A 27,562-nucleotide genomic window follows, 5' to 3' on the forward strand; every position below is an offset into this window, starting at 1 on the left:
ACTTGTTTAGAAATATTTTTTTAAATGCATTTCGCAACAGATGCAAACTAGTTGGCAGGAGAAATCTGTCATCTGCAATCCCTGTTTCTAACCAAACCGTTGTAAAGATTTTAGTAGGTCTTATTTTCCTATGCAGATTATTTGAAGGTTTTTTCCTGCAGCTGTAATCACATGGTATGCAAAATTGATATCCTAATTTTATCACTTAATGCTTTTCCAGAAGTGAACACTAATTCATTGTTCTCTATGAGTCTTAGAGCCACGAGTTTTATTGGCATAGTCCATCATTGGGTTTGTTTACTCTGGTTTACTTAATCATGCCTCTGTTTTTTATATTTAGGTTATTTCCATTTTTTCCTACTGGGAGAAATGCTGCAATGAGCATTTTCTATATCCAGCTAGGATCCCCCCGCCCCCCACGTTTAGGATTATTTTCTTAGGATAGATATCTGGAGCAGAATTAAGAGTCAGGAGAGCTCCAGGCTTTTTTGGGTCTTTATAATGTATATTCACTGATTGAATTTATAAGTCTGTAAGTGGGAGAGACATGGCAGTTTATAAAGTTTCTTTGAGAGGTGGAGAAAAAAAATTTTTTTAGTCCATCTTTCAGCTACCAGGTCTTTAAAATTGTCCAAAAAGCCACTAGAGCAATTCAAATACCAAATTAATTTATAAATTCCATTCAGGTTATGTTCAAAATCCCAACAGGACTTCTGGAACTTGACAAGCTGAATCTAAAATTTATGTGGTAAAACAATGGCTGTGGCAATTTTGAAAAAGAGCAACGTAGGGGAATCCACTCTACCAGATATTTAGACTAATGGATTTATAGTAAATGAAGACATCTTTTAATTTTTAGAAGAGACAATGAGAGCCGTCTTTGTGATATTGAGGAAGGAAGAATTCCTTTAAAAAGAAAGTAGAAGGCAGCCCCGGTGGCACAGCAGTTTGGCGCCGCCTGCAGCCTGGGGTGTGATCCTGGAGACCCGGGATTGAGTCCCACATTGGGCTCCCTGCATGGAGCCTGCTTCTCCCTCTGCCTGTGTCTCTGCCTCTCTCTCTCTCTGTCTATGAATAAATAAAATCTTTAAAAAAATAGAATCACAAGACATAATAGGAAGTGTCTAGTTAACATTAAAAAAAATTTAAGATTTTATTTATTTATTAATGAGAGACACACAGAGAGAGGCAGAGACACAGGCAGAGGGAGAAGTAGGCTCCCTGCGGGGAGCTCGATGCAGGACTCGATCCTAGGACCCCAGGGTCATGGCCTGGGCGGAAGGCAGACGCTCAACCGCTGAGCCACCCAGGTATCCCAACAACATCCAAATTTAGAACTTCTGTTCAAAAAGACAGAATAAGCAAAGTGAAAAGGCAGGATAGAATGTGATACATACAATGACAAGTCACTTAGAGAAAGAATTCAAGAGAAAAATGGGCAAAGGATGCAAGTTGAAGAATTACAGATGAGAGAACCCGATTGGTCAATAAATAGGTGAAGACGATCATCTTACTAAGTAACATTGGAAATGGCCATTGAAATATCGATGCAGTATCGTTTCACACTCTTCAGAATGGTAAAATATTTAAGTCTTACAAATCAGATATTGGTAAGGTTGGAGGGCAATAGAAGCTGTACAACCACTTTGAAGAACAATTTAGTCAGACAAAGAACCGAACGCATGCATATTCTTCAATCCTGAAATCTCATCTTTCAGCAATCTTTATTTATTTATTTTTTTTAGCAATCTTTTTTTAAGTAGGCTCCACACCCAGCGGGTAGCCCAACACAGGGCTCGAACTCATGACCCTGAGACTAAGACCTGAGCGGAGATGAAGAGTCGGATACTTAACCGACTGAGCCACCTAGGCACCCCACCCCCTCAGCAGTTTTTTAGACACATTCTTGCACATGTGCATAAGGAACCATGTACAAAAATGTTTATCACAACATCGTTTAGAATGGTACAAAATGAGAAAAACACACAAATGGGCATCAACCGGAGATGGGGAAAATAAATGGTGCTATATCCATACAGTAGCACAAAGTAATGGATTAAAATTCATTGAGCTATATTCACATCCGCGTGGGTAAATCCCAGACCTTGAGTGGAATAAACAAATGTTAAAAGGATGTTACTGATTGACAGGTCGAAAACATGCACAACAACACTTACATGGATTCAGACTGGTGCAGTCAATAGTCTAAAAACCTGTATGGGGGTGACAAATACCAAATTCAGGAGAGCAGTCACCTCAGCGGGCACAGGTAGGGGGGAGGATGGTATCATGAAGAGGTGACCAACAGCTTCCAGTTATATATATTGTACATATGTCTTTGTATTTTATCAAAGAATCTGAAGGCAATTCAGAAATTTTAGATTTCGATAGCACACACAGTGGGAACATGAGCCCGATACATTACTGCTGTACTCTGCTCCATGTTAGAATTATTCCATAAAAAATATTAGACGCAAATACCAAGAAGCGCAAATCAACGGCTGTAGCACTAGAAGATGCCCACACAGTACGAACGATAGACCCTCCCAAGACCCCTCTGACCGCCGACATCGTAGGTGGCATGAGCCATGTCCTCAGCTCCCACGGGATCTTAATGTATCATCCGAGATGAGAACAAGCTTCACAGAATGTTGTTCAAAAGTGCAGTATTATGGAAGTGTTCAGTGGGTGGCCAAATAGAAGTAACCTGCTTCCGTCCTTGGAATCTGGACCATCCCATCATTGGCCAGAGTAGGTGCATATAAACACAGCTGACCTCTTGTTTACTGTACGTGTATGAACGGGGCCTACCCTGTACCCTAACTATGTTTCTGCCGCTGAAGTATGAACCGAATCGCTCACTTGCCAAATACACCATTTTGTTATTTAGAAGAAGGAACAGCTGAGTCCTAGAGGGTTTTTGTTGTTGTTGTTGTTTTGTTTTTTCCTCACAGTTCTGTATTAATAGCTCCTCCCCAAAGCACCTCCTAGGAGGTGCAGAAAATGTGGAACACACTGCGCAAAAGGCCTTTGCCAGATTATTTTCATTAGCTTGCTGGTAAGTTCAAGGAATTGAAGGAGATACCATTTCACGTGTTTTTCTGCTGTGGACAAACGGGAGGTTGTGGTGGGAAAGCGCTGGATGAAGTCAGGAGACCCGGGTGTTGGTTCTGGCTTAGTTGCCACCAGTGACTTTGGGCAGCGCCGTCTGGATCTGTTTCCTCGCTTGTAAAATGCAAGCGTTAAAGTCGAATCTAAGTCGAAGTCTAGTTCTAAGATACCAGCTCGGTTCCGGAGACCTTTGCGACCCTCTCTGCTTTCCCAGGGATGGGCCCAAGATGAACGTAGGTATCAGCTCTGAGCCGAGCTCCCTTTCCTTTCCCTGGTTACTGCCTTAATAGCAAAGGACCATGATGCCGTTTCCCACGAAACCATATCGGGGACAGGGTTCGTCTCTACCTTCTGACCCACTTCTTAGAACTGCTGGAACTCAGGCAATGGCCTGGTGACAAAAATGCTCCTGAGTGTCCGTCAGGAGCTCCGTCACTCAGATCCTAGCAGTTGGCTGCAGTTGCCATTTCCACGAAACCAAGAAGCTCCACCCTCACTTGTTCCGAAATACAACAGCCGGTTTGACAATTCACCTAAAAAAAAGTACCCAAGAAATACCCGTTTCTTGTGGCCTTACTGAAAACAATGCAGAATTACGGATTAATTTGGTGAAAGCCTAACCATCAATTACCCACTTCCTTAGGGACTCGGTTTTTTTTAGCAGGCCAGCCTCTCTGGTCTCGACGTACCAAATCTACGTCTGCTGATGGAGAAAACAGTGGGGCCAGGTGAATTCAGGAATCAGCTATAAACTGACATGATATTAATAATTCTTCTAAAAATGTTAACAGTACAGCCAGAAGGTGTTTATACCAACTTAATGTTTCATCGACTACGTCAGTGCAGAACGCTTAACTGTATCCTGCCTTCGTTTGAACACATTGCGCTCGTTTTGCTTATCTCGTGGAGCGGCAGAGGAGAAAAGGGGAGAGGCTGTAAATAAGGCTTCCCCTCTCTTTTCTACCTTTTAAAATACTTTCTTTAAAAATTCATAAAATAACCAATTCTGTGTTTGTTTATAGAAAGGTTTGCAATGGGCACTTGCGACCAACGTTAGCAACATCACCCAAAAATATCTAACTGTATTACTCAGTTCGATAATCCTGGTGCCGAGTATTGATAATATTTTCAGCTACTTTAAAGTACCTTGTTGCAGTAGAATGTAAGAAAAGTGGAGACTGGTAATATTTATAATAGGAAGTGTGAATGCTGTTAGGATAAGGAATTTTTAAAAGTGGCTTTTCCATGTCATTTTGGAATAAACATGTCGTTTCCTACGTAATTTGCACAGTTACGTGCAGTTTGTAGATCCCAAAGACTTGGATTCCAGGATTGCCAAAGCCGTTGTCTGTAGCCCTGACTATACTTTAAATGGTGGGTGGCTCGCTTAACATAAGAAGCTGTAAATATTAAAAACATTAAACGGGGTGCCTGGGGTGGCTCGGTCGGTTAAGCATCTGCCTTCGGGCCCAGGTCATGACCCCCGGGGTCCTGGGATCGAGCCCCACGTCGTCGGGGCTCCCCGCTCAGCAGGGAGCCTGCTTCTCCCTCCCCCTCCGCCCCTCCTCCCTGCTTGTGCTCCCTCTCTCTGTCTCTCTTTTTATTTAAAAAATAAAAAAACATTAAGCAGAAAAGCAGTTTACAAACCACCACATACAGATTGCAAGCCCAGTTTTGTGTAGACTATATTTACATACGGCTGTATGCACAGAAAAAAAATGCATAAAAAGGGGATATACAGGGGATCCCTGGGTGGCGCAGCGGTTTGGCGCCTGCCTTTGGCCCAGGGCGCAGTCCTGGAGACCCGGGATCGAATCCCACGTCGGGCTCCCGGTGCATGGAGCCTGCTTCTCCCTCTGCCTGTGTCTCTGCCTCTCTCTCTCTCTCTGTGCGACTATCATAAATAATAATTAAAAAAAGGGGGGGATATACACTAAATAATCAGTTATCTTTGGGTGGAGGAACTATTTAAGAGATTCTTTTCTTACTTTTTTGTGTCTTTTTCTCCATTTTCCTAGTTTTCCACATGTATCAGTTTCATAATCAGACTGATGACAAGGGTGGTGACAGTGAGGAGGAGGATCTCTGGAGATTTTGGAGATTTTTAGAGCTTCCAGAACTTCCAAGCTGCTCTCCTCCTCTATCCCCACTTCCTTCCCAGGGTTCTTTTTTTTGTTTTGTTCCTCCCTGCATATGTGGCGTCGGCCCGTGGAGGGCTCACGGGTGCTCATAGTCCTCAGCCAGCCCACGGACGCAGGGATGAGGTCCTTTTTTCTTAAACAGGAAAGAAAAGGTTACTGTCTCTGATCCATATTAGCAAGAATTGGGTCAAAATACTCTAAACATTTTATTGCTCAGGTTTGTATTTATTTGAGGTGATGAGCCTTGAGACTGAGACGGCCTCGTTTTACACTTCAGTGGGAGGAAGGAAGGCTCCTTGGGGTTACTTGCACGTGACTGTAACGGGAGCCGCGGTTTCAGGTCCACGCACAGAGCAACCTCACAGACGGCGACGTCGGCGACGTCGGCAGAGCAGAAAGCTCGCCTTCCCAGGCCTTGTCTCGTGCAAATCCTTCGTGACGAAATAGAATTTGAATGAGACGAATGCGTGTGTGTGTGTGTGTGTGTGTGTGTGTAAGAAGTACACTTTTTTTTTTTTTTACACTTTGCATGAAAAGCATTCAGGCCTAAAATGGAGAGCAGAGTATGCTTAGTTTTCTGAATCAAAAATATTTGAGTTGTGGTCATGCTATTTGCCCTTCTCTAACGAGGGCTTGAGAACTCCATAAAGCACATTTCTGAAATATGTGTGAGTTAAGGGACGCAGCCAGTTAAGACCGCACTGTAAAAAGAGAAGCCACAGGTAGTTCCGTTTGTTTAACTTGCTTGGGGATGGTCTGAGAGTAGCATTTAAGAAGAAAATAGGTGCAGCAGACAGAGAACCAAGAAACTCCCTATTCGGCATGTAATACTCTGAAGATTTGGCTCACTGTACCCTGATTTAGAAGTGGGTTCCCTGGGGGCGCCTGGGGGGCTCCGTGGGGTGAGCGTCTGCCTTGGGCTCAGGTCATGGTCCCGGGTCCTGGGATCAAGTCCTGCATCGGGCTCCCTGCTCAGTGGGGAGCCCGCTTCTCCCGCTCCTCCCTCTGCTCCCCCCCCCCCATACTCTCTCTCTCTCAAGTAAATAAGTAAAATATTTTTTTAAACTGCGTTCCTGGGGATCCCTGGGTGGCTCAGTGGTTGAGCACCTGCCTTCAGCTCAGGGCGTGACCCCGGGGTCCCGGGATCAAGTCTCCCATTGGGCTCCCCGCAGGGAGCCTGCTTCTTCCTCTGCCTGTGTCTCTGCCTCTCTCTCTTTCTCTCTCTGTGTCTCTCATGAATGAATAAATCTTAAAAAAAAATTAAAAAAACAAACTGCGTTCCTGATGGTACTGGTTCACCTCCAGCCCTCACTGGGGCCTTCAGGGTCCCGGCCCTGCCGGGGGGAGCCGTGCACGGTTGCATCACCTGCCTCTAATCAGCAGCCACCTTTGCAGGCAGCAGCGTTCAGGAGCCATAAAAAGTCAAAATAGGGAAATTTTTTTTTTTTAATAGGGAAAATTTTTAAACTTGAAAACAAATTTGGCATTTTTTAGGTGTACGGTGTGTGGATTCAGTGTCGTTAATCCAGGGATGCCTGACTACAAATTCCTCTACATTTCACATTTATCTTTGTTTTTTTTTTTTTAAGATGTTATTTATTTATCTGACACAGAGAGAGCGAGAGCACAAGCAGGGGGAGCCGCAGGGGGAGAGGGAGAAGCAGTTTACAAACTGAGGCAGGGCCCCATCCCAGGACCCCGGGCCGCCACCTGAGCCCAAGGCAGACGCTTCACCGCCTGAGCCGCCCAGGCGCCCCTATTTCACCTTTATTTTGGATTGAAGCAGAGAAGCTTAGTTTGTCCAAAATATTTAAATTTCTTTTTTAGAAAGACTGTTACGAGTTATTTACGTAACACAAAATGCCAGACAATTTCTACCTAACACTTGGCAGCAAGTCCCTTGTAAACAGGCGGCAACCACGCGAGCCACACGTGTGGCTTCAGCGTGTGATTTTCGGACACGCTGCCGCGAACAGGTGTTACATACGGTGTGAACCAGTCGAGGGTCCTTGTTCCAATATGTGTGACAGTTCGACTTGATCGTCGTCGCGTAACCTCAGCACTGTGACCATCTGAACGTGTACAGTTGGGTGGCGTTTGCCGTATTTCCAGTGCTGCCCGCCTGCGCTACCGAGTTCCAGAACATCGCACCCCAAAAGGACCCATCAGGCGGTTGCTGCTCATTGTCCCGGACCCCTCGCCCTCGGCCTCCCTCCCCTGCTTCGGCTCTCGATGGCTTCCCTATTCCGGATGTTTCCTATAAGCAGGATGATTCCGCATGGCCCTCCGAGTCTGCTTTCTCTCGTCAGCGTGGTTTGAGGTTCGACCGTGTTGTAGGATGATCGCTCTTCCCGTTGCGTGGCTGCCGTGTGTGCATCGTACGGATGTGCCACACGTTGTTCCCCGTTGATGGACGTGGGGCTGTTGTGAATCGTGCGGCTAGGAACCCTCGCGTACGAGTGTTATGTGAACGGTGTTTCTTTAATTCTCTCGATCCGCACTTAGGAGTGGAATTTCGGCCTCGTGGTCATTGGCTGGTGACCTCCTGGTACTTGCTGCCAAGCTGCTGCCCGCCGAGGCCGTGCCTCTCACCTGCCCACCAGCACGGCGGCCGTCCGGCCTCTCCCCTTCCTTACCTGCGCCTGCTTTCAGATCTGTTGTATCGTAGCCACCCTAGTGCGCGTGAAGTGACACCCCATTGTGGTTTGGGCTTGCATTTCCCCGATGACTGGTGACCTGATGATGTTGAGCATCTATCTGTTCATGTGCTTACTGGCCATTCGTATGTATTTCTTAAAAGATTTTATTTACTCATGAGAGAAGCAGAGACACAGGCAGAGGGAGAATCAGGCTCCCTGCGGGGAGCCCAACAGGGGACTCGATCCCGGGACCCCAGGATCACACCCTGGACTGAAGGTGACGCTAAACCGCTGAGCCACCAGGGCTGCCCTATTCATGTATCTTCTTTGGAGAAACGTCTGTTTGATTCCTTTGCCCCTTTTAGAAAAGGCTTGTTTTTTTGTTGTCGAATTGCAGAGTCTTCATGTATTCTGGATACCAGACATGGATCATACATAAGATTTGCAATAATCCTCTCCGGTGCTGGGTGTCGTCTTTTCAGTCTCTTTGATAATATCCTTTGATACACAAAAGTCGTACATTTTGATGAGGTTCAGTTTATCCCTTTTCTCTTTTGTTGCTCATGCTTTTGGTGGCAGAGCTAAGAAACCGCTGCCCAATCCAAGGTCATGATTTTCCCTTAAAAGTCCTATAAGCTCTTGTATCAAGGTCTTTCATTGATTTTGATTTAATTTTTGTTTTCAGTGTGAGGTAGGGGCCCAACTTCATTCTCTTGCCAAATACTTTCTGCTTCAACTGCAGTGATGGTGTGACTTCTTCTCATTTTATTAAAGTGGTATATTGGAATCCCTGGCTGGCTCAGCGGTTTCGCGTCTGCCTTCGGCCCAGGGCGTGACTCCGGGGTCTCGGGATCGAGTCCCGCATAGGGCTCCCTGTGTGGAGCCTGCTTCTCCCTCTGCCTGGGTTTCTGTGTGTCTCTCATGAATAAATAAATAAAATCTTTTTAAAAAAATGTGGTATATTGGGGATCCCTGGGTGGCTCGGCAGTTTGGCGCCTGCCTTTGGCCCAGGGCACGATCCTAGAGTCCCGGGATCGAGTCCCACGTTGGGCTCCCGGCATGGAGCCTGCTTCTCCCTCTGCCTGTGTCTCTGCCTCTCTCTCTCTCTCTCTCTGTGTGTCTATCATAAATAAAAAAATAAATCTTAAAAAAAATGTGGTATATTGGTTTGCCTAGTGCTGCAGGGTCCTTTGGGAGAGGTCCTCCGGGATAATCTGTTCTATGCTTGTCCTCTAGCTTCTGGTGATTGCCAGTAATCCTTGGCATTCCTTGGCTTATAAATGAATAATTGCAGTATCTATCTTCATCTTTACATGACCTTTTCCTCTGTTTAACCCCATGTGCCTCTTTGTCCTTATTTTCTTCTTCTTATAAGGATACAGGTCCTTGGATTAGGACCCTCCCTAATCCAGGATGACCCCACCTGGATTGGATCGTATCTGTAATAAGGTCACATTTATAAGTACTGAGGGTTAGGACTTACTCATATTTTGAAGGGACACAATTCAACCCCATATATGTGGTGTATGACATCGATCGGTTTTATTATGTCGAACTTCCATTGTATTTCTAGAATAAATTCCACTGGTTGATGGCAGGTAATCCTTTTGGTATGATCCTAGCTCAGGTTGCTTATATCTTCTGGAGGATTTTTACATATTTACTCATAAGGGATATTGGTCTGCAGTTTTCTCGTGTTTGTCTACCCTTGGGAGCAGGGTAAGTCTAGCCTCATAGAGCCAATTAGGAAGTGTTCCTTTCTCTTATTTTTTTGGGGAGAATTTGAAATGGACCTGTGTTAATTCTTCTTTAAAAGTTTTTAGACCTTACCACTGAACTCATTTGGTCCTGGGCTTCTCTTTTTCTTGGGAGGTTTTTGATTCCCAATTCAATCCCCTTACAGAAATTTTTTAAAGAATCATTAAGAGAATACTACGAGTCATCGTAGCCTACTCTAACAAATTAGATAATGTAAATGAAATGGACAAATCCCTAGGAATTTACAGACCAAAACTGACTCAAGAGGAGATAGAAAACTCTGATCCATGGACTAGCTCACGTCACATGATAACCCCACATAATCTAATGTTACCTTCACTCCTTTGAGCCTCCACAACCCTTCCTTCCCTCCTCATAGGGCCCCTACACCCCTGTGTATTTTTCCCCATGGAGGCAGGGAACCCAGCAGGTCCCCGGCCCGCGCACTGCCTCACGCGGGTTCCTTGGCCCGCAGGTGTTCGTGGCCAGTCCTCACAAAGCGCAGCCCGTCGTGGAGATTCTGCTCAAGAATCAGCCCAAACTCCTCGAGTTTCTGAGCAGCTTCCAGAAGGAGAGGACGGACGATGAGCAATTCAGCGACGAGAAGAACTACCTGATGCGGCAGATCCGCGACCTGAAGAGGAGCAGCCCTTGACCGGCGCTCCCAGCGGCTGCGTGGACACGGCCAGGGCGACCCGGGGCGACAGCGGCAGTGCGGCCGCCTCCCAGCAGAGCCCGCCCGGCCCGGTGTGCGGATGGCTGGCCGGCCACTCCACCGGGGGGCGCGACCCGGGCTCCCATGGGGTGGCCCCCGGTCTCTGCCCCCTTCCCCCCTGACCCCTAGCCCTGCCCCCGGCCCCCTGCCCCCCTGCCTCCTAGCCCTGGCCCTGCCCCCCTTGCCCCCTGCCCCTGCACCCCTACCCCCCTGCCCTCTGCCTCCTAGCCCTGGCCCTACCCCCTGCCCCTGGCCCCCTGCCCCCTGCCTCCTAGACCTGGCCCTGCCCCTGGCCGCCTGCCCCTGCCCCCTGGTTACTAGCCCTGGCCCTGACCCCCTGCCTCCTAGCCCTGGCCCTGGCCCTACCCCCTGCCCTCTGCCTCCTAGCCCTGGCCCTACCCCATGCCCCTGCCCCCTGCCTCCTAGCCCTGGCCCTGCCCCCCAGCCCCTGCATCCTAGCCCTGGTCCTGGCCCCTGCTCCCCTGCCCCTGCCCCCTCCCCCTGCCGAGCGCTCTGGCTATCACTGCCTTCCAGAGGAGCCCCCCCAGGAGCCCCCCCTGCCCCGTGGCCCCGAGTGCAGCCTGTACACCAACGGCGGCCGGTGATCGAACGTGGGCAAGAATTCTCATGTGACCAAAAGCCCGCTCTGCGGCCTAATCTCCTAATTAGCAGCCACTTGTTCTCCCCATCGAGCCGAGGCTTCGAAGGCGGCAGAGGGACCAACCTCCCTTCCCCACCGGCGATGGGACGCTGGCGTGGGGCAGCAGGGCCGACAGCAGGAGGGCACGGTGGGTGTGAGCAGACGGCAGGTGTGTAACGTGAAGGGTGGGGTCCCAGCCGGGCCTTCTCACACTTACCCGAGGCTGCTCCCTCCACGCCGCCGGGCCCTCCAGAGAGCTGCCTGCGGCCCGCCCGGCAGGTGTTCTGTGCGCGCCCTGCCCGGTGAGGACCTCCTGCCCTCCGCCCCCAGAGTCGTTCAGAATTGGACTTTCCTGGTTCTGCTGCTTTGATTGCTGTAAATATTAAAAAAAAAAAAAAAAGCGAGAAGCCTCAGTGGCCGTTGGACACTCATTTGGTTGCTAACACTGTTCCCCAACATCGTAGGACACGTGTTTCCATCTGGAAAGCAAGGCCTTGTCACAGTTCCTTTTTTTTTTTTTTTTTTGATAAATAAAACATTTTGTTTCCGCCCCAGCCTCAACTAGTTCTTTGGGGACAGGCCCTTATTCCAGCTCTGTGCCCAGCAAAACAAAACTCTAGAAGCCTAAGGGGCAGTCCACGAGGTAGCTGGGGGTTTGCGGGATACAAATTTGTGAGTTGTTAACGCGAGAGGGGGGTTGGGGGAGCAAGACGCCCGCCGTCAAAATACGTTTGCACAAGATTCACCGTAAACATTGTGAGAATGGAAATTTGAGAAGATCCCGGTTAATACGCGATTGCAAAACACACGTTTCAATACAGACTCACCCAGGAGGTGCCGCACGCTGGGTGCTCAGTGTCCTTCCTCTGCAGGCGGGGCCCTGCGCACCCACACGCGGCCGCCCAGCCCCCCAGGGGCACCCCCACTTCGCATTCGAGGTAACTGAGGCTCCGAGCGGTTCCACCCCCCAGGCAGCGTGGACTAGACCTGGGGATGCAGACCCAGGGGGCCTGACGCCAACTGTGCTCCTCCTGCGCCCCCCGACCTCGGGGTGGGAACCCGGGGGGGGGTCCAGGGCCCCGGGGGGTCCTCCCTGCCCCCCCCTGCGGCCTGGGCCCCCGGGGTCGGGGTGAGGGCGTGATGCTCGGGGACGCGAGGGCGGCAGAAGAGGCCGCGGGCCACCCCGGGCTCCTGCCTCCGGGCGCCCCATCCCCGGCCCCGAAAGCTCGGAGCGCGTGTGGGAGCTCCCAGGGGCTCCCCGAGAGGCCGCCGGAACCAACAGAACCTGCAACTGGAAAGTCGCTCCAGTTTGTTTGGTTTTTTTAATGTGAAAAACTTTGCAGTCTACTCGAATGAGAGGAAATTAGGATTTTTTGCATCTTTCCCTCTTGCATTCCCGGGGGTGGGGGGATGGGGGGCTCCCTCCCGGCGGACCTGGTTTTCAGCCTTCCCCCGGGGCGACCACCGGCCTCCAAGGGCGCCCCGCCCTGCGGCTGTTTCCCGCCCCCCCTCCCCCCCGGGTCACCGACCCCCCCAGGGGCTGTGCCACGACCCACCCCGCAAAGTCAAGTCACGAAGCCGAAGCCGCAGGAAACTTGCCAGCCCCCCGCCAGCTCCGACGCGCTGTTGCAGGCCGCTCGGGGGCCTCGGGGCCGGCACGTGGCACGTTGGTCCTTAGACTTGCAGTCCCTGATGTTCGGCGCTGGCAGCGGAAGGCAGAAGCACCGAACGTGGACTCGGCCACCGGTTGACTCCTCCCGCCGACGCGCGCTGAACCGACTGGCGGCGCCCCAGGGGTCGGCGCGGGGACAGCAGCCCCGGGGACAGCCGCCGTGGCCCCCCGGAGGCCGGGGGCGCTGACCCCCGCTCGGCCCCGGGGCTGCCCCAGGACGCTGGCCTCGGCACCGGTCCCCCGGGGCGCTGACCCCCGCCCGGCCCCGGGGCTGCCCCAGGACGCTGGCCTCGGCACCCGTCCCCGGGGGCGCTGACCCCCGCTCGGCCCCGGGGCTGCCCCAGGACGCTGGCCTCGGCACCCGTCCCCGGGGGCGCTGACCCCCGCCCGGCCCCGGGGCTGCCCCAGGACGCTGGCCTCGGCACCCGTCCCCGGGGGCGCTGACCCCCGCCCGGCCCCGGGGCTGCCCCAGGACGCTGGCCTCGGCACCGGTCCCCGGGGGCGGCCCGCGCGACCCGCACCCACACCCGCCGCGGCGCCCCCGTGCTGCCCCCTCCAATGCCGGGGCCCCCGCGAAGCCGTGGAGCCCGACGACGGGGCCGCCACACCTGGCCTCGGCTCCCGCTCCGCCGTGCAGTTTCGGGCCCCAAAAAGTGGGGCAGAAAGAAGCCCCCGGGGCCGGGCCCGCGTGGAGGGACTCCCCGCGCGCACCCGGCAGCAGGGCCGCAGGGCGTGACCTGGGGACACGCGGGGCGCCGCAGCGGCAGGCGCGGGGGCGCGGGGAGGGGCCTTGAACGCCGTCCCAGCGGCGTAATTACCGCCCAAGGCCGCAGCCGCTGACTTGGTGCCTGCCTGGGGCCGGCGCCGCTCCAGATGCTTCGCGAGCCCCCAACTCCGTCCTCAGAACCAGCGGAGGACGCACGTGCTCGTCACCCTGACTCTGCAGATGCAGAAACAGAGGCACAAAGGGTCGCTTGCCCACGAGCCTGCCGGGAGCACGTGGCTGAGCAGGATTCAAACCCAGAGCCCAGAGGCGGGAGCTGCGGAACTTGCGAGACGTCCAGGACTTAATATTGACCTCGGCCGGGTGTGCGGCGTCGCCTGGAAGGGAAGGGGGAGGAGGGCGCCTGCCAGGCCCGGGGCTGGGGGGACCTGCCCAGCGGGGGGCGCAGGGGTGAGGGGCGGGAGGGCAGTGCGGGGGTGACAGGTGCACGTGGGCTCTGGGGCCCAGGCAAGTCCTCAGGGCTGGGCGGGGAGGGGGCCTGGGCGCGGGGGGGGGGGGGGGGAGGGGGGAGGGAGCCTGGGAGGGGGTGGGGGAGGGGGAGTCCCCCCTGCAGGGGGGAGCCTGGGTGCCGCCGGGTGGCGAGGCCGAGCAGGAGGCCGTCCATGTGGCAGCGCCAGGCTGCCCTCCCCTGCGCGGACGTTCCCCCAGGCCCCGAGCTCAGGTGCAGGTGCTGGGCCGTCTACACCCGCAGGCCCGGGGCCAGAGGAGGCGGGGAAGGGGCGCCCAGGACCGTGCAGGCCCCACCGCCAGGAAGGGCTGGGGTCCTGCCGGGGCCTCGGTGTGCGCGGCCTGTGGGTGACCTGCAGGGCCCCAGGCTCCTCCCCGCGGCCGCTCCCCGGGTCCCCGCAGCCCCTCCATCCCCCCCACCCTGGGGGTCGTGGGAAGGAAGCCACGCGGGCGGCAAAGAGGGCAGAGAGGGAGGCCCTGGGGGCGGGAGGGCACCAGGAACGGGACGCGCCACAAGAGCCGATGCAGGCGCTGGGAAGGGCTGTGGGGACCAAGGGTGCTTGGCGGGGAGGCGCTGGGGCCCCTTCCCCCAGGGCGGGTGCCGCACAAGGTAGCCGGTGCTTGTGGAAGAAACGGAACATGAAGACGTTGAGACAGCTGGCTCAGGCTCCGGAGGAATGGGGGAAAGAAAAAGTGGGTCAAAGGAAGCCTTTGGGGGATCCCTGGGTGGCTCAGCGGTTTAGCATCTGCCTTCCGCCCAGGGCATGACCCCAGGGTCCTGGGATCGAGTCCCACATCAGGCTCCCTGCATGGAGCCTGCTTCTCTCTCTGCCTGTGTCTCTGCCTCTCTCTCTCTCTCTGTCTCTCATGAATAAATAAATAAAAAGCTTTAAGAAAAAAGAAAGAGAAACCTTTGGTTGGAGGAATGTATCAGTCAGCAACTGCTGCGTGACAAATCCTTCCACATGCAGTAAGTCCAATAAGTTGGTATTTTTCTCTCATTCGTCTGCGGGTTGGCTGGGGGTGGGGGGCCGCCCCATGCCAGGAGGGCTGGTGGCCGTGGCCCCGCTCCTTGGGCCGGGTGAAGGCGGGGAAGAGCAGGTGGGCGCACCGCGGCTTCCTGAGGCCCAACGTGAGAAGGGACAGGCTGGCATTGTCACTTCGTTCTCCTGAACCCCGGGTCGGGAGCTGAGAAACGGACCCCACCTGCTGCTGGGAGGAAACGCAAAGCCATATGGTGAAGGATGTGACTACAAATGGGTCAAAAAGTAGGGGCCCTGGTGCCTTCCTCCACGGGAGGGACAGGAGCAGAGGCGGAGAGGAGAGGCCCCCGACAGGCGGAGGCCGGACAAAACCCAGGGAGCGCTGGGAAGGGAGTGACCTTGCAGAGGACCTAGGTTCCCGTTTGGGCTCCAGATTCACGTGAGCAGCACGGCGGCCCTGGGTCAGCCCCGGGGCCGAGGCCCCGTCCCCCCCACCCCCCCGCCAGATGACATGATCATTTGCTACATCTTGGTGTGAAAATGAACGGACATAAGATGAAAGGTGTCCAGGCGTGAAGTGCAGGCCCACGTGGGACGAGGCGGTGTTTCCAGGAGGCTGGGAGGCCGGGCGGGCGGCGGGGACCGTGGCTACCTTCACGCCCTGACCCGCCTTGGTGTGCAAGGGGGCGAGACACAGGTGTGTGCTAGGGACCGAGGGCTAAGGGTGGAGATCGGGGGGCAGTTAGGTCATAAAAAATCACCCTTCACTTGTGCGCAGAGCTCCAGGGTGGCTTTGGGGGGTGATCTCATCGTCACCGGGGGTGTGGGGCCTGGGAGCAGAGCCTGGCTACCCGCTATCAGCATTTTATATATATTTTTTTGTTGTTGTTTTTGTTTTTTTCATGACAGAGAGAGAGAGAGGCAGAGACACAGGCAGAGGGAGAAGCAGGCTCCTGCAGGGAGCCCGACACGGGACTAGATCCCAGGTCTCCAGGATCACACTCTGGGCCGCAGGTGGCGCTAAACTGCTGGGCCACCGGGGCTGCCCTGCATTTTATATATATATTTTTAAGATTTTTTTTTAAAAATTTATTCCTGAAAGGCACAGAGAGAGGCAGAGACACAGGCAGAGGGAGAAGCAGGCTCCTGCAGGGACTCGATCCCGGGACTCCTGGGTCACATCCTAGGCCCAAGGCAGATGCTCCACTGCTGAGCCCCCCAGGCGCCCGGACCGGTTGTCTTTAGAAGACAGTGAAGGGGATGTGAGGCCTTTTGTGGGTCACCTCCCCCCGCCCAGGGGACGTTTGTTGTGCAGATTTCTGGAGGATTCCAGTGGCGCTGGTGGGTATGGGCGAGTGGGGGGCATTGTCCCAGGCGATGCTCACGACCCATCCAGAGGATGAAACCCCGTTGCCCTTGACACGCCAGCAGACCCCCTCTGGTCCCCACCGGGGCAGGTGCCTTCTGGGTGCCAATGTCGCCAGGCCCGACAAACGCATGTCCCCTTCGTGGCAGGTGACCCCAGCAGGCCCCCCTGCTGTGCCACGGCTCTCGCTGCCCGGACGGGCACTGGCCTTCCCATGGATTCGATGTGCGGCTCGACAGCACAGTCCCTTACCACAGTAAAATTGTGCTGAAAAGGGGTTTTTTTAGGACAGGTCAGTCTGCCCAGTCATGTAAAGGGCTGTGAAGATGATGTCAGGTACGCGGATCATGGATTACTGTCCCCTGCAAGGGCCAGCTCCCCGCTTGGCAAGACCCCTGACGATGGGGCCAGCACCCAGCTGAGAGCCGACGGCCACAGTGAAGCTACTGGCACGTGGCTTTGGCCACTTAGAACACAGAAGTCTCTGGGGATGTTTGCTCTCAAAGTTGGGGCCCCTGGGGGGCTCGGTGGTGGAGCGTCTGCCTTGGGCTCAGGGCGTGACCCCAGGGTCCCAGGATCGAGTCCCACATCGGGCTCCCTGCATGGAGCCTGCTTCTCCCTCTGCCTGTGTCTCTGCCTCTCTCTCTCCGTGTCTCATGAATAAATTAATAAAATATTTATTTAAACAAAAGCCTCTAGGCAGTTTGAACTAGAACCTTCTGCGCTGCGCCCCCCAGCATTCATGCTTTCTTGGTTTTGGGGCTTCAAGCAAAGCCGCAGATTCAGGAAACATTTGCTTGTGCTGTTGATGGAGCTGCCCCCACCCAGGCGTCCTGTAACCAGGCCTGTCCTGCACGGGAAACCTGCAGCAGGATGATCCAGAACCTTCCCAGATTCACCAGCTACAATTTAGGTTTAGATCTGAGCTACTGAGGAGTCGGCTTGAGTCTTTCCGCCTCTCCCCGGCCCCTCTCCCCATGCGCCGCTCTCTCTCTAATAAAAAAAAAATCTTAAAGAAAATGAAGATCTCTCCCTTGCCCTCCCCCCGCCCCCGTCAAACTCCCTTTGCTCCCCAGGTGCTTGACTCTGTCATCATTGCGCTGGAAGCCGCCGGAGGTCAAGGCCCCGGTTCAGGCGGTGGCCTTGGGGGCAGCACCGCCCAGAGCCCGGGACATGGGCCCCAGCTGGCGTCGGCGGAGACTGTCACCGGCTTCCCTGCCCCGGGCTGACCCCTCTCAGCGGGCCTCTGGGCTGCGGGCCGGGCGCTGCTCAGTGACACTTGGTGCCACTAACGCCAGGGCCCTGGCTGAGCAGGTGCAGGGGTGCGGCCTCCGGGGCCTCAGCCTCAGAGCCCCGGGCCGCGGGGAGCGAGGCCCGACCACCCTGCGGGAGCCACCGCTGCACCTAAGCCAAGGCAGTGGGACACTGAATGAAGGTGCCCCAGCCTCCCCCGCCCTGGGGTCTGGCTGCGCCGGCTCAGGGCTGGCCCACCGGGTGGCACCGCGAGGACTTCAGCCAGCTCCCCGGGGCGGAGCCGCCCGGCTGTGGGTCGCCCAGACTCCTGGCCCACAGCAAACGTCTGTTTTTAATGAAAGAAAATGCCTCTTCCCCGGTGCTACCCCGGCGGGAGACTTTGTCCCCGAGGACACCAGCGTGTCCCCTCGGTGGAGGGACTCCACCTTGTGGCCCGGGGTCATCCCAAGCTGAGCATCTTTTTTTTTTTTTTTTTAAGATTTATTTATTTGAGGGAGAGTGAGAGAGCGAGGGGATCCTAAAGCCGACTTCCACACCATCAGGATGCCCGACGGGGGCCTCAGTCCCTGGAACCCAGGCCATGACCCCAGCAAACCCCGAAGTCAGCTGCCCAAGTGGCTGAGCCCCGCAGGCCCCGTCCCTGCCCCCCAGGCCTGGGTGTCAGCTGGGACGGACCGGAGCTCCTCGGGGCTCACAACTGCCTTAACGCCCGGAGCAGCTGGAAGGGGGCGGGGGGCTCCCGTCCCCCTGGACCCCGCACAGCTTTCCCCACCATGGCCCGCGCCTACTCACCGAAGGACTTCTGCACCAACACGGATGTCCCCCCCACCCCGCCTGACTGCTTTGTCCCCCAGAGCTGCACGGCCTTAGCAGCAACATTTGGGGAATGACCAGTGCGGCCCACGTACCTTTAGGGTCACCAAAGCCAGAGCCCGGGCTTCCCAGGAAAAGCGTGGAGCCCAGGAGCCAGGCTGGCCATGGGCCAAGAGGGGCAGACAGAGGCAGGCGGGGAGGGTGCGGGTGGTGACCCCGGCCACAGTGGCCGCAGGGCTGAGCTGTAACTTAGGTACCTGCGTCTGCTCATCGGCAGGGACTCGGGCCGGACGCTGCTGCCCGAAGGGACACCACAGCCCTTCCCTGGCGCCATGGTCACCACAAGCCACGGAAACCTGTGGCCGTGCCACATGCTGACCCTTCGCTCAGAGACCACACAGAGACCTCCAGAAGACCTCATTCTCCTTAGCACATCGAGGGGTTGCTGTCTAAAGTGCTCATAGAGCAGGTGCTCGGGCTTCACGGGACGTTCAGCGCCCGGGGGTGGGAGGTGCCGGTGAGCCCACCGGGCTCCGCGTTCGCTGCACTCCTGGGTTTCTTCACCGCAATCACTGGAATGAAAGTAAAGGATTTTTACTTTATTTTAAGCCTGAACGTGTGGGACAGAGGGAACAGGGGCATCAAGGGCAACATTTTGGAAGCTGTGCCTGTGCAGGTGGGGCCCGCAGCCTGCCCCCCTGCACGAGGCCCTACTTGCCCCTCTACATGGTCCCAGAATATCTGGTGCAGGGTAACCCTAGTCTATGAAGGTTTCCAGCCCAGACCTTGGATCTGAAAAGGATCATGAAACAGTGCCTTCCAATTTTTCAGAGAAAATGATTGCCAATCTATGATTCTGTACCTAACCAAACTCTCCATTCAATGTGAGGGTAGAGAATAGAGAACTAGGCAGATAGTCCCTCACGGCATCAAAACTGCTCTGTGTAAACTGGTTTATCTGACAGTCATCCTACCACCACTCAGGAATCTTCTGGAAACTATGCCTCGCCAAATAGAGAAAGAGATGGGTCCCCAGAAAGGGGATCCCTGGGGGTAGCTGTGAAGCATGGGCCCCCGAAGACGCCTACATGGCGTGTCGAGTGAGCAACTGGTCCACACTGCAGGTGGACAGAAGGCTTTAGGACGGATTTCTTCAATGCAAAGAATTTCTTTAGGATACCTCAAAGTGTCTGTATTGAGAGAAGGCTGGACAACTGTGAGACGTTTGGCTACAGAATAATAGTAAAAATGGAAAACCAAGCCAGAAAAAAGGCAATTTTTTTTTTGAGACCGTGCAAGTAGGGTGGGGAAGGGCAGGGGGAGACAGAGAACCTTAGGCAGACTCCATGGCTTGCATGGAGCCCAATGTGGGGCTGGATCTCATGATCGTAAGATCATGATCTGAACCAAAACCAGGAGGCGGTTGCTCCACCAAGTGAGCCACCTAAGTGCCCCACAAGGCAATTCTTAAATTCAGGGAAATTCAATAAGGGAAGGAAAAGGAATGCTGGTACACCATCGGCGGGCTGTGATGAGCCCCGGGGTACTCATCATAATACACAGCAAATACCTACTAACGGGGCTTGTTTTACTTGGGGACAAGATAGTAAAAAGATCAGCCTAAATGACAGAAAAGTTCTATATGGTATTAAGTAGTTGCATTTGATTTTTAATGGTCAGCAGTACTTGCGGAAAATATCAATGACTCTAGGGGCACGTGGCCGGCTCGGTGGTTGGAGCGTGCAACTCTCGGTCTCAAGAGTTGGGTTGTGAGTTCAAGCCCCACCTTGGGGGGTGCGGAGCCTCCCTAAAAGGGAAAAAAGGAGTAAAAAAGTTTTTTATCAGTGACTTTAAGATACGTGACAGATGCTGATACAAGAACGGAAGGGCCCACCTGCATCAACTGGTGAGAGGAAAACTTGATCACGCGGAAGTGTGCTCTGTCCTTGCAAAACGATCTGCAGTGTCGTGCCAGCTGGGGCCGCGCAGCAGGCATATCACTTTTCTATGTGGGGGGCGGGGGGGGAGCAATTATAATAGACTCGATTCTGTGCTCACCTCTGCTCCTGAGCGAAGTCAGGTTGCTTCTGTGGGACATCCAGCTACGAGCAAACCGCACCCCCAGGCGAACTTTTGATTGATGGGTAGCTCAGCTAGGGTGAGTCTCTAGATTTTCCATTACCTTTTGGAGACAAGCGGAAAAACCTATTGCAGGTGGAGGCTGTTTACAAAATGGCCTTGGCTGATTCCTACGGATCCGGTTTCGAAAAAAGAACAAACAGAACCAGGCAGACGCTTAGGTTGTGACACTTCCCCCTGTACGTTAAAGCTGGAGAAGTGAGGTCGCACCTGCGTTTGCCTTACCCACCCTACGCCTACGTTCTTTAAGATTTGAAGGCGGTACAGTGGGATGTGTCATCCTTAAATGTTGATACCTGGCCGTAAAAGTCACCGTCGGCGTCGTGGTTGTGCTAGCGACGTGGCCCTCACAGCCGAAGCAGTGAGGCAGGTGTATAAAATACACACTTGCCCCGACTTGATGGTTTGTGTCGCGGCTTTGAGCAGGGGGTGACTTCATCCCCTGAGCACTTCGGGCTGTCTTCCGGATGGGGAGCCGCTGCTGTCGCCGAGTGGGTGGGGGCCGGGCTGCAGCTAAGTGTCTACAGAGCAGGGGACAACCCTGCCCGCAATCACCTGGCTCAAGGTGCCCCGGCACCGGGGTCTGGGAGGCCCCCACCCATGCGGATCTTCTGGCGTTGGAAAAACGAAAAGACGAAAATCTAGCAAAGCTAGCACAACTGCTCTAAGATGTCCGTAAAGGGTTTTCTGGCCCGTTATCCGGGTGGGATTTTGCATAAGTCACAGCTTTAAATTCGTGCTTAGAGGTAAAGTATGCTGTTGACTCTGGAAAAGAAAGATTATGCCTTCAGTCTGCTGCTGAACAAATTCCGGAAACTTCTCAAAGTCCGATTTTATGATTTTTGACAGTGAAAAATGAATTTCTTCAGCGTCCAAAGCAAACGACACGGTTTCCGTGGGGGGTGGAGAAGCAGCGCTCGGCGTCTGGCGCGCAGGAGCTCAGGAGAGCCCGCGAGCGGCCGCACACAGCCCCGTGCAGGCCCGGGCTGCAGGTCCGCAAGCTATGCAGGCGGCCCCGGGGCAGCACGAGGGCCGCAGGGCGCCCGGTCGACCGCTCTACCCAACCACAAAGAAGTTAGGACCCCACACAGACGCTGGCCCCGGGAGCCTGCTCTGCTAACCAGAACCGGGTCACCCGGGTTAGAGCAGCGAGTATCACCGGCTACGGCTACGGACAATGACGACATTTGACAAAGGGTCATCAAATAAATGAACGCGCCCGGCTGTCGGTCTCCCTTGGAAGCAGGTCACGGCTCTCCTGGGAAGGGTCCGAGAGGCTCTCTGGTTGGCCTTCAAGACACGGCCTGCCTGGCAGGAAGCGTGAATGTTCCCTCAGGAACCCGCATGGAGAAGAGAGGTGTAAGGAAGGAAAAATGTTCCCTCCTAGGTTCTTTGGCTGGTCGAAGAATTAAATTGACATAAGACAAATTGACAGAAAAAACCCCCACAAATTTAATTCCATACATACAGGAGCGCATAGAAATGTGAGACTCGAAGAAGTGAGCAAGCAGGCAGCTTTTGGACCTCTCAGAAAACAAAGAAGCAGTTATTTGTGATGAACTGACAAAGGGGTTTGGCTTGGGCTCGCAAATGAACGGAGAAGTAAGAAAGTTGTTGATAAAAGCCTTCTGGGTCCTGAACTGCCCCTCTCTGGGGATGAGGCCGCTGTTAGCCTGCAGGTGCACGGAGGGTGCCCTTCCCACAGGAATTTATTTCTTGCATTCAGGGGGACAAAGGGGTGTCCTTCTTGTAAAGGCTATTTCTTAAATAATTTTTAAAAAGATTTTATTTATTCATGAGAGACACACAGAGAGAGGCAGAGACACAGGCGGAGGGAGAAGCAGGCTCCATGCCAGGGAGCCCGACGCGGGAGTCGATCTGGGGACCCCGGGGTCACGCCCTGGGCCGAAGGCAGATGCTCCACCGCTGAGCCACCCGGGCTGCCCTATTTCTTAAATGATTTTAATTGAACAGAATCCATACACCAAAGTGGCATATTTTGCTCCCCTTTAGACCCACCTTGAAACTGCAAGAAGCTTCACAATCCAGAAGCTGAGTTGGTAGCCTGTTTTACTATTTCACTGAATTAATCTCTAAGTCTTGAAAATAGCTTGGTTCAGTTATACAGTTACGTCTCGTTTTAGGAGGTGGTGATGTAACGGGGCTCCCCAGTGATGTAATTGGGCCTCCTATTGTGCGAGAAATTAGGTGTTTAATAAGGCATTTCTATGGAAATGAAAGAAAAACGAAAGTTAACAATTAGAACAAATTATAAACCAGCTTCAGAACCCGGGGGCACACCCCGTCAAGAACATTTCTAGCTGTCGGGGTCAAAGCATCCTATGCAGTTTGAACTTTCTGAGTGGCGCGCACAGCAGCAGGCACGAAGGCTGTTGAAACCTGCGTTATTGTGGCAGGTTCTTCTCTGAAGTTTGTACCAAATCGCTCACAATCCGTTTGCAAGGCTTTGAGAAACGGGCAGCTTTTGTTCTTCATGATTCCGAGTCAAAAGTGGGAGAAAATTGGAAAGGTTAGCTTGGACAGCTACAGGCAAATACTGGGGGAAACTAGAATTCCGGATCCAGGAGACTCTCCAGTGGGTCTTTCCATCTTACAGGTGTAAGACCAAAAAAAACAAAAAAAACAAAAAAAAAACCCCACAAAAACAAGCCCAATCCAAGCTAATTACCAGCACTAGAAGCTGATATTTACACAGGTGTATTCCTGAAACATTTTTCTGTCTATCAAAGATAATCACAGCAAGACTAATTTGTTTGCAAATTAGATCTAGTTTCTGTAAATTTGGCCTATTTACATAAGTGTAGCATGAATAATCATTTGATGAGCTAGGCTCTTCTAAATCTGCTTTGCTGGAACTTTCTAGAAGGAATCTCAGATTGAACTCTTAAAAGCCTCTCAAGGCTGGGAAGCCAAGCCAAGGATTTGCCATCAGACTTCACTTGCGATACCTATACATCCGGGTTGAATTCCTCTCTTCTCAAGGTCCCCAAAATATTCTGACGGTCCTGAACCTGCCAGGAAGTGACCTTCCTCACTCACTGTCCTGAGGCCGCCAGGACCCCTGGAAGCCAGGTACTAGGCCGACTTCCCCAAGGGGCTTTATTGTTCATTGGCTCCATAAAGTCAACCTTACCTTCTTCAAGTTGTCTGGCCGACTCTGAGGCTACGTGTACTCTCATATATGGCATTCCAGTCCAAGCCCCGGGAGGGCCGATGTTCCCACCCAGGCTCGTTATAAGAACAGATTCTTACTGAACTTATGCAAATAACTGTCTCACCGTGAAAATACGATTACTCATTCAGGTTTAAAATTCTGGAGGTATGAGGTAGAGAAAAAATGTAACTGTTTCAATTCTGCTTATAAAGGAATAATTTAACTGCTGTAAATCCACAGGTAATTTAAGAGAAAAAGTTTTTCTTAAATCTGGAAAAACCGAACATTAAAAAAAAAAAAACACAAAAGCAACGTTCAAACAAAAATGTCAAAAATAATTATGCTCATCTATCTCAGTTCATTCAGCCCCGTGTTCATTCAGTCTCATGTGATTAATATTCGTTCTGTTTGAATCCAGTTTTTCTGTTGGTTGTGGAAATTCTTTCCCAGTTCCACTGGATGCTCTTAAAGTTACCAGAAACCTGTATTCTACAGTACTTGCTAGAGTCCATTCATGAATTTCCTTGAAGATGAAACACGTTTGCGGGAAAACTTTTAAAAAGCACCAGAGTAAAACAGTAACTGTAAATGATAAAAGACTTAAAAATGGCCATAGCTAAAGGTCTGATGGAGTCTGTTACAGTGCAGCTGACCAATTGTGGCATGTTTCTCTTTTATAAAGAAAGAAAACAAATCTTTTGGAGCTATTTCCGGGAACCTCTGGAAAAATCCCAGCTTACTTTCCTGGTCAAAAAACTTTATTTAGAAATTGATTTTGGAAAGTTGGTCAAAAATATCGAGTCTGCAACACTTGACTAAATGGGAACATAGATGATTTGAAACAATACTTAATTATCTATTTAACCAAGTAACAAGATTTTAAAGGCAAATTTAGAAGGTTACATGGTTTTAAGTAAAATTCAGCTCTTGAGGAGAAGACGCAGTTAAGTAATCAAGGACCCGATAAAGACAACATGAAACACAGGAAGTTACTTTAGTGACATATAACATCTCCGCTTTCCAGGCAGATTACTTAAAAAGTAAAGAAAACCATAATATCTTATCGAGAGCAGACCAACAGTCTGAGGAAACTTTTTCTTTTTAGCAAATGAAAGAAAATTACATAAGCAAGCTATTTAAACAAAAAACAAGTTTATTATTTTTAAAAACCCTTTAACAATTCAATTTTTAGCCAACATGACTACAAAAGGTAAAATTTTCTTTCTTTTCCTTCCCTCCTTCCTTCCTTCCTTCCTCTTTCTTTTTTCTTTTCCCAAACTTCTGTGTTCTTAGCTTGTCCTTTATTTTTCTCTTTTTCATTCTGTAATGACCATTCTGAAATAACCAGCTTTACTTTAGGACAAAATTTACTTTCTTTTCCCTTAACTAAAATACATCTCCATGCCTCATACCTTTTCTCAGCTAAAAACACATCCTAGTTTCTTTGCAATACAGAGTCATCCTTCTTATTTCTATTAGTTTTAATTACATATTTCAGAAGTTTCCTACAGTTACATTCACAAGGTGGTTCTCAACCTGCAAGGTCAACCAGAAGCACCTGCAGAACTGTGAGAACAGTTTGCTGGGCCCCACACCCAGTTTCTGATTCAACAGATCTCGGTGGACATTAAGAATCTCATGTCTAACAAGCCCCCAGGTGATGCCAATGCTGCCGGTCCAGGACCCCCACTCTGAGAGTCATTCAGTCTCTATTACTCCATTCCACATTCCACGAGACTGTGAACTCCTTGAGATGAGGGAGCATTTCTTCTACATCTCATTTCCAGGGCCTAGCCAGTGTCCAGCAGTCATTTACTCGATCAACAAATACTCATTGAATGTGTTATGTGCCCGGCACTATTGTAGGCACTGGATTCATCAGCTTAAAAAATTTATATATTTTATACATAAAAAATTTATAAACATACAATTATATGTATATGCATATATAAATATATGTATGTAAATATGCATGTGTGTGAATATATGTATATGTACATATGTTATATATATATATTCCTGCCCTCATAGAGCTTTCCTCTGGTATTACATAGGAAATTCTCAATAAATGCAGAAAACTGACCAGTTGTAAAGAAGGAAATATGGCATCATCATGAAAATTTTCATAGTGCTTGGAAATATAAATTTTCCCATTTCCTAATCCTAGTTTTTCCCATTTTGTTTCTCCCTTCTGATACCCCTCTCAACGTCCAACACACAAATCCATAAACCTGACAGTACACCAGGCTTTTGGGTCTTACAAAATATTTGCTGATTGATTTATAAAATATTTGATGTGGATGACATATTAGTTAAAAAAACAATGATTCTAATATGAATTTAAGCTTGTATATATTATATATCAAAGCAATTGGGAGGATGTGAGCAAATCTCAGTTATTTACATCCTGATAAAGATTTTAGAATACCTTAACTACAAGTTTTCAAATTAGCCTTAGATCTATCTAAGGGTATCTTTCCTCCTCTCTCAATATTTATGGCAATTCTCAACTGCCTGGTATGATGACCTCGAACTCCCAGTGGACCTAAGCAGGCTGCTGTACAAATAGGGACACGGGTCAATATTTGGATTGTCCTGTGTACAATTCTGAGATACTGGTGGGGGGCCTTGTGAGGCCACGGGGTGCTGTGGAAGGGTTGGGGACAACAGCAGATCTCTCCACAGCCAAGGCAGGTGCTCCTCGGGATGTCACACCCTGTCCTGTGGGCCATGGGCTGTGCATTCCCTCCCTAATTCTAGGAAAGTGCAAAACACATACCTTCATCTTTGGACTATTCTCTGAAAGTTTCTCAGCGAATGAAAATGAGAGGCCTCACAAAGAGCAATTTGGGAATGAAGTGAACTGACCATATGTTTACTGTCAAGATCTTCAGTATTCTTAAGGTTCACGGATAGTTTTTTTTTTTTTTTTGGTTCACGGATATTTTTAAAAGATCTTCCACTGAAAGCTACAAGACACTCTATTAACTGTATGGAGGGGAAAATGGGCAGCATTTACGAATGGAATTCAACAAAGGCTGGTTTCAATATTCCAGACTGAAATATTTCTTCACTCTTAATAATATTCTCTTCCTACTGCTGCCTAAATCAGTGACTTAACATGCCAGTTCAACAAATCATTGTGATTTCTACATACTGGAAGGTTTTTTAAAAAATCAGTAACATTGTCAGGAATATACTTTAATAATGGGGACTGGCTATGCCACCTTCATTTTTTTACAATTCAATCCTAATTAAATTCTGATTATTAAAAAGCTTGAGGTATAAGTGTGAACTTTTGGTGAGCCATACAATGACTTAAAAATGGCCAGGTCATCATTTATTTCTTTGGAGCAGGTTACTAATTATCACCTTCAAAATCTGAAGGAATTAATATTTTTTAAAAGGTGTTTAATTCTCTGCTGGGAGGTGACCTCCAGTGAACCAGCCCCTTTCAAGAAACTGGCTAATATAAAGCTATGACAAGGAGAAATTAACCTCTACAAGGTGATCAAATTTGTCTCATTAAATCATTGCTACCTCATTTAATGTAATAAAAGAACACACCACTATATTCTGAAAAACACACAAATCTAAAAGAAAAATATTCTCATTAACATCATTCATATGGTAGTAATAAATTAGTTTCTTTACAATGTTTTTTTTTCAGTTATTCACAAAATCCATCCTTATTTTCTGAGTTAACAAGGCTGAATTTTAAAAGTGCAATAAAAATTCTTGAGGCCTCACTCCAGTTTCGACAGGACTTGTTAGTGGTTTCCAAGACACAGCTTTTTGTTTTGGTGCTGTTCTTCACCGGGCGGTAAGGGTCTCATCACACCATCTAGTGTTCAAGAATAACTTAGTATCAGGAAAACTGTACTTCAGATAGATGGGTCTGAAAGTCATATGGGTTATAAGATCA

The 27,562-nt window shown here is 51.1% G+C and overlaps 2 protein-coding genes across 8 annotated transcripts in view; one reads left to right on the top strand and one right to left on the bottom strand.

Annotated features, from left to right (window-relative positions):
* The window catches only part of CAB39L (calcium binding protein 39 like), a 104,769-nt gene extending 94,457 nt beyond the window's left edge, over positions 1 to 10,312 (top strand). For all 6 annotated transcript variants that reach the window (XM_055335783.1, XM_055335785.1, XM_055335784.1 and 3 more), the window contains one exon: positions 10,125 to 10,312. In XM_055335783.1, the coding sequence (XP_055191758.1) occupies positions 10,125 to 10,304 (180 nt within the window). In that variant the 3' untranslated portion in view covers positions 10,305 to 10,312. The remainder of the gene's footprint in view (positions 1 to 10,124) is intronic.
* A 14,458-nt stretch (positions 10,313 to 24,770) lies between these two features.
* Positions 24,771 to 27,562, bottom strand: part of CDADC1 (cytidine and dCMP deaminase domain containing 1) — a 46,685-nt gene continuing 43,893 nt past the window's right edge. The window contains exon 10 of one of the 2 annotated variants that reach the window (XM_055335847.1): positions 24,771 to 27,481. In XM_055335847.1, the coding sequence (XP_055191822.1) occupies positions 27,408 to 27,481 (74 nt within the window). In that variant the 3' untranslated portion in view covers positions 24,771 to 27,407. Of the gene's footprint in view, positions 27,536 to 27,562 lie in introns of both variants that reach the window. The other variant, XM_055335848.1, reaches the window with a different exon arrangement.

The sequence above is a fragment of the Nyctereutes procyonoides genome, unplaced genomic scaffold (genome assembly GCF_905146905.1).
Source record: "Nyctereutes procyonoides isolate TBG_1078 unplaced genomic scaffold, NYPRO_anot_genome, whole genome shotgun sequence".
Classification (NCBI taxonomy): domain Eukaryota; kingdom Metazoa; phylum Chordata; class Mammalia; order Carnivora; family Canidae; genus Nyctereutes; species Nyctereutes procyonoides.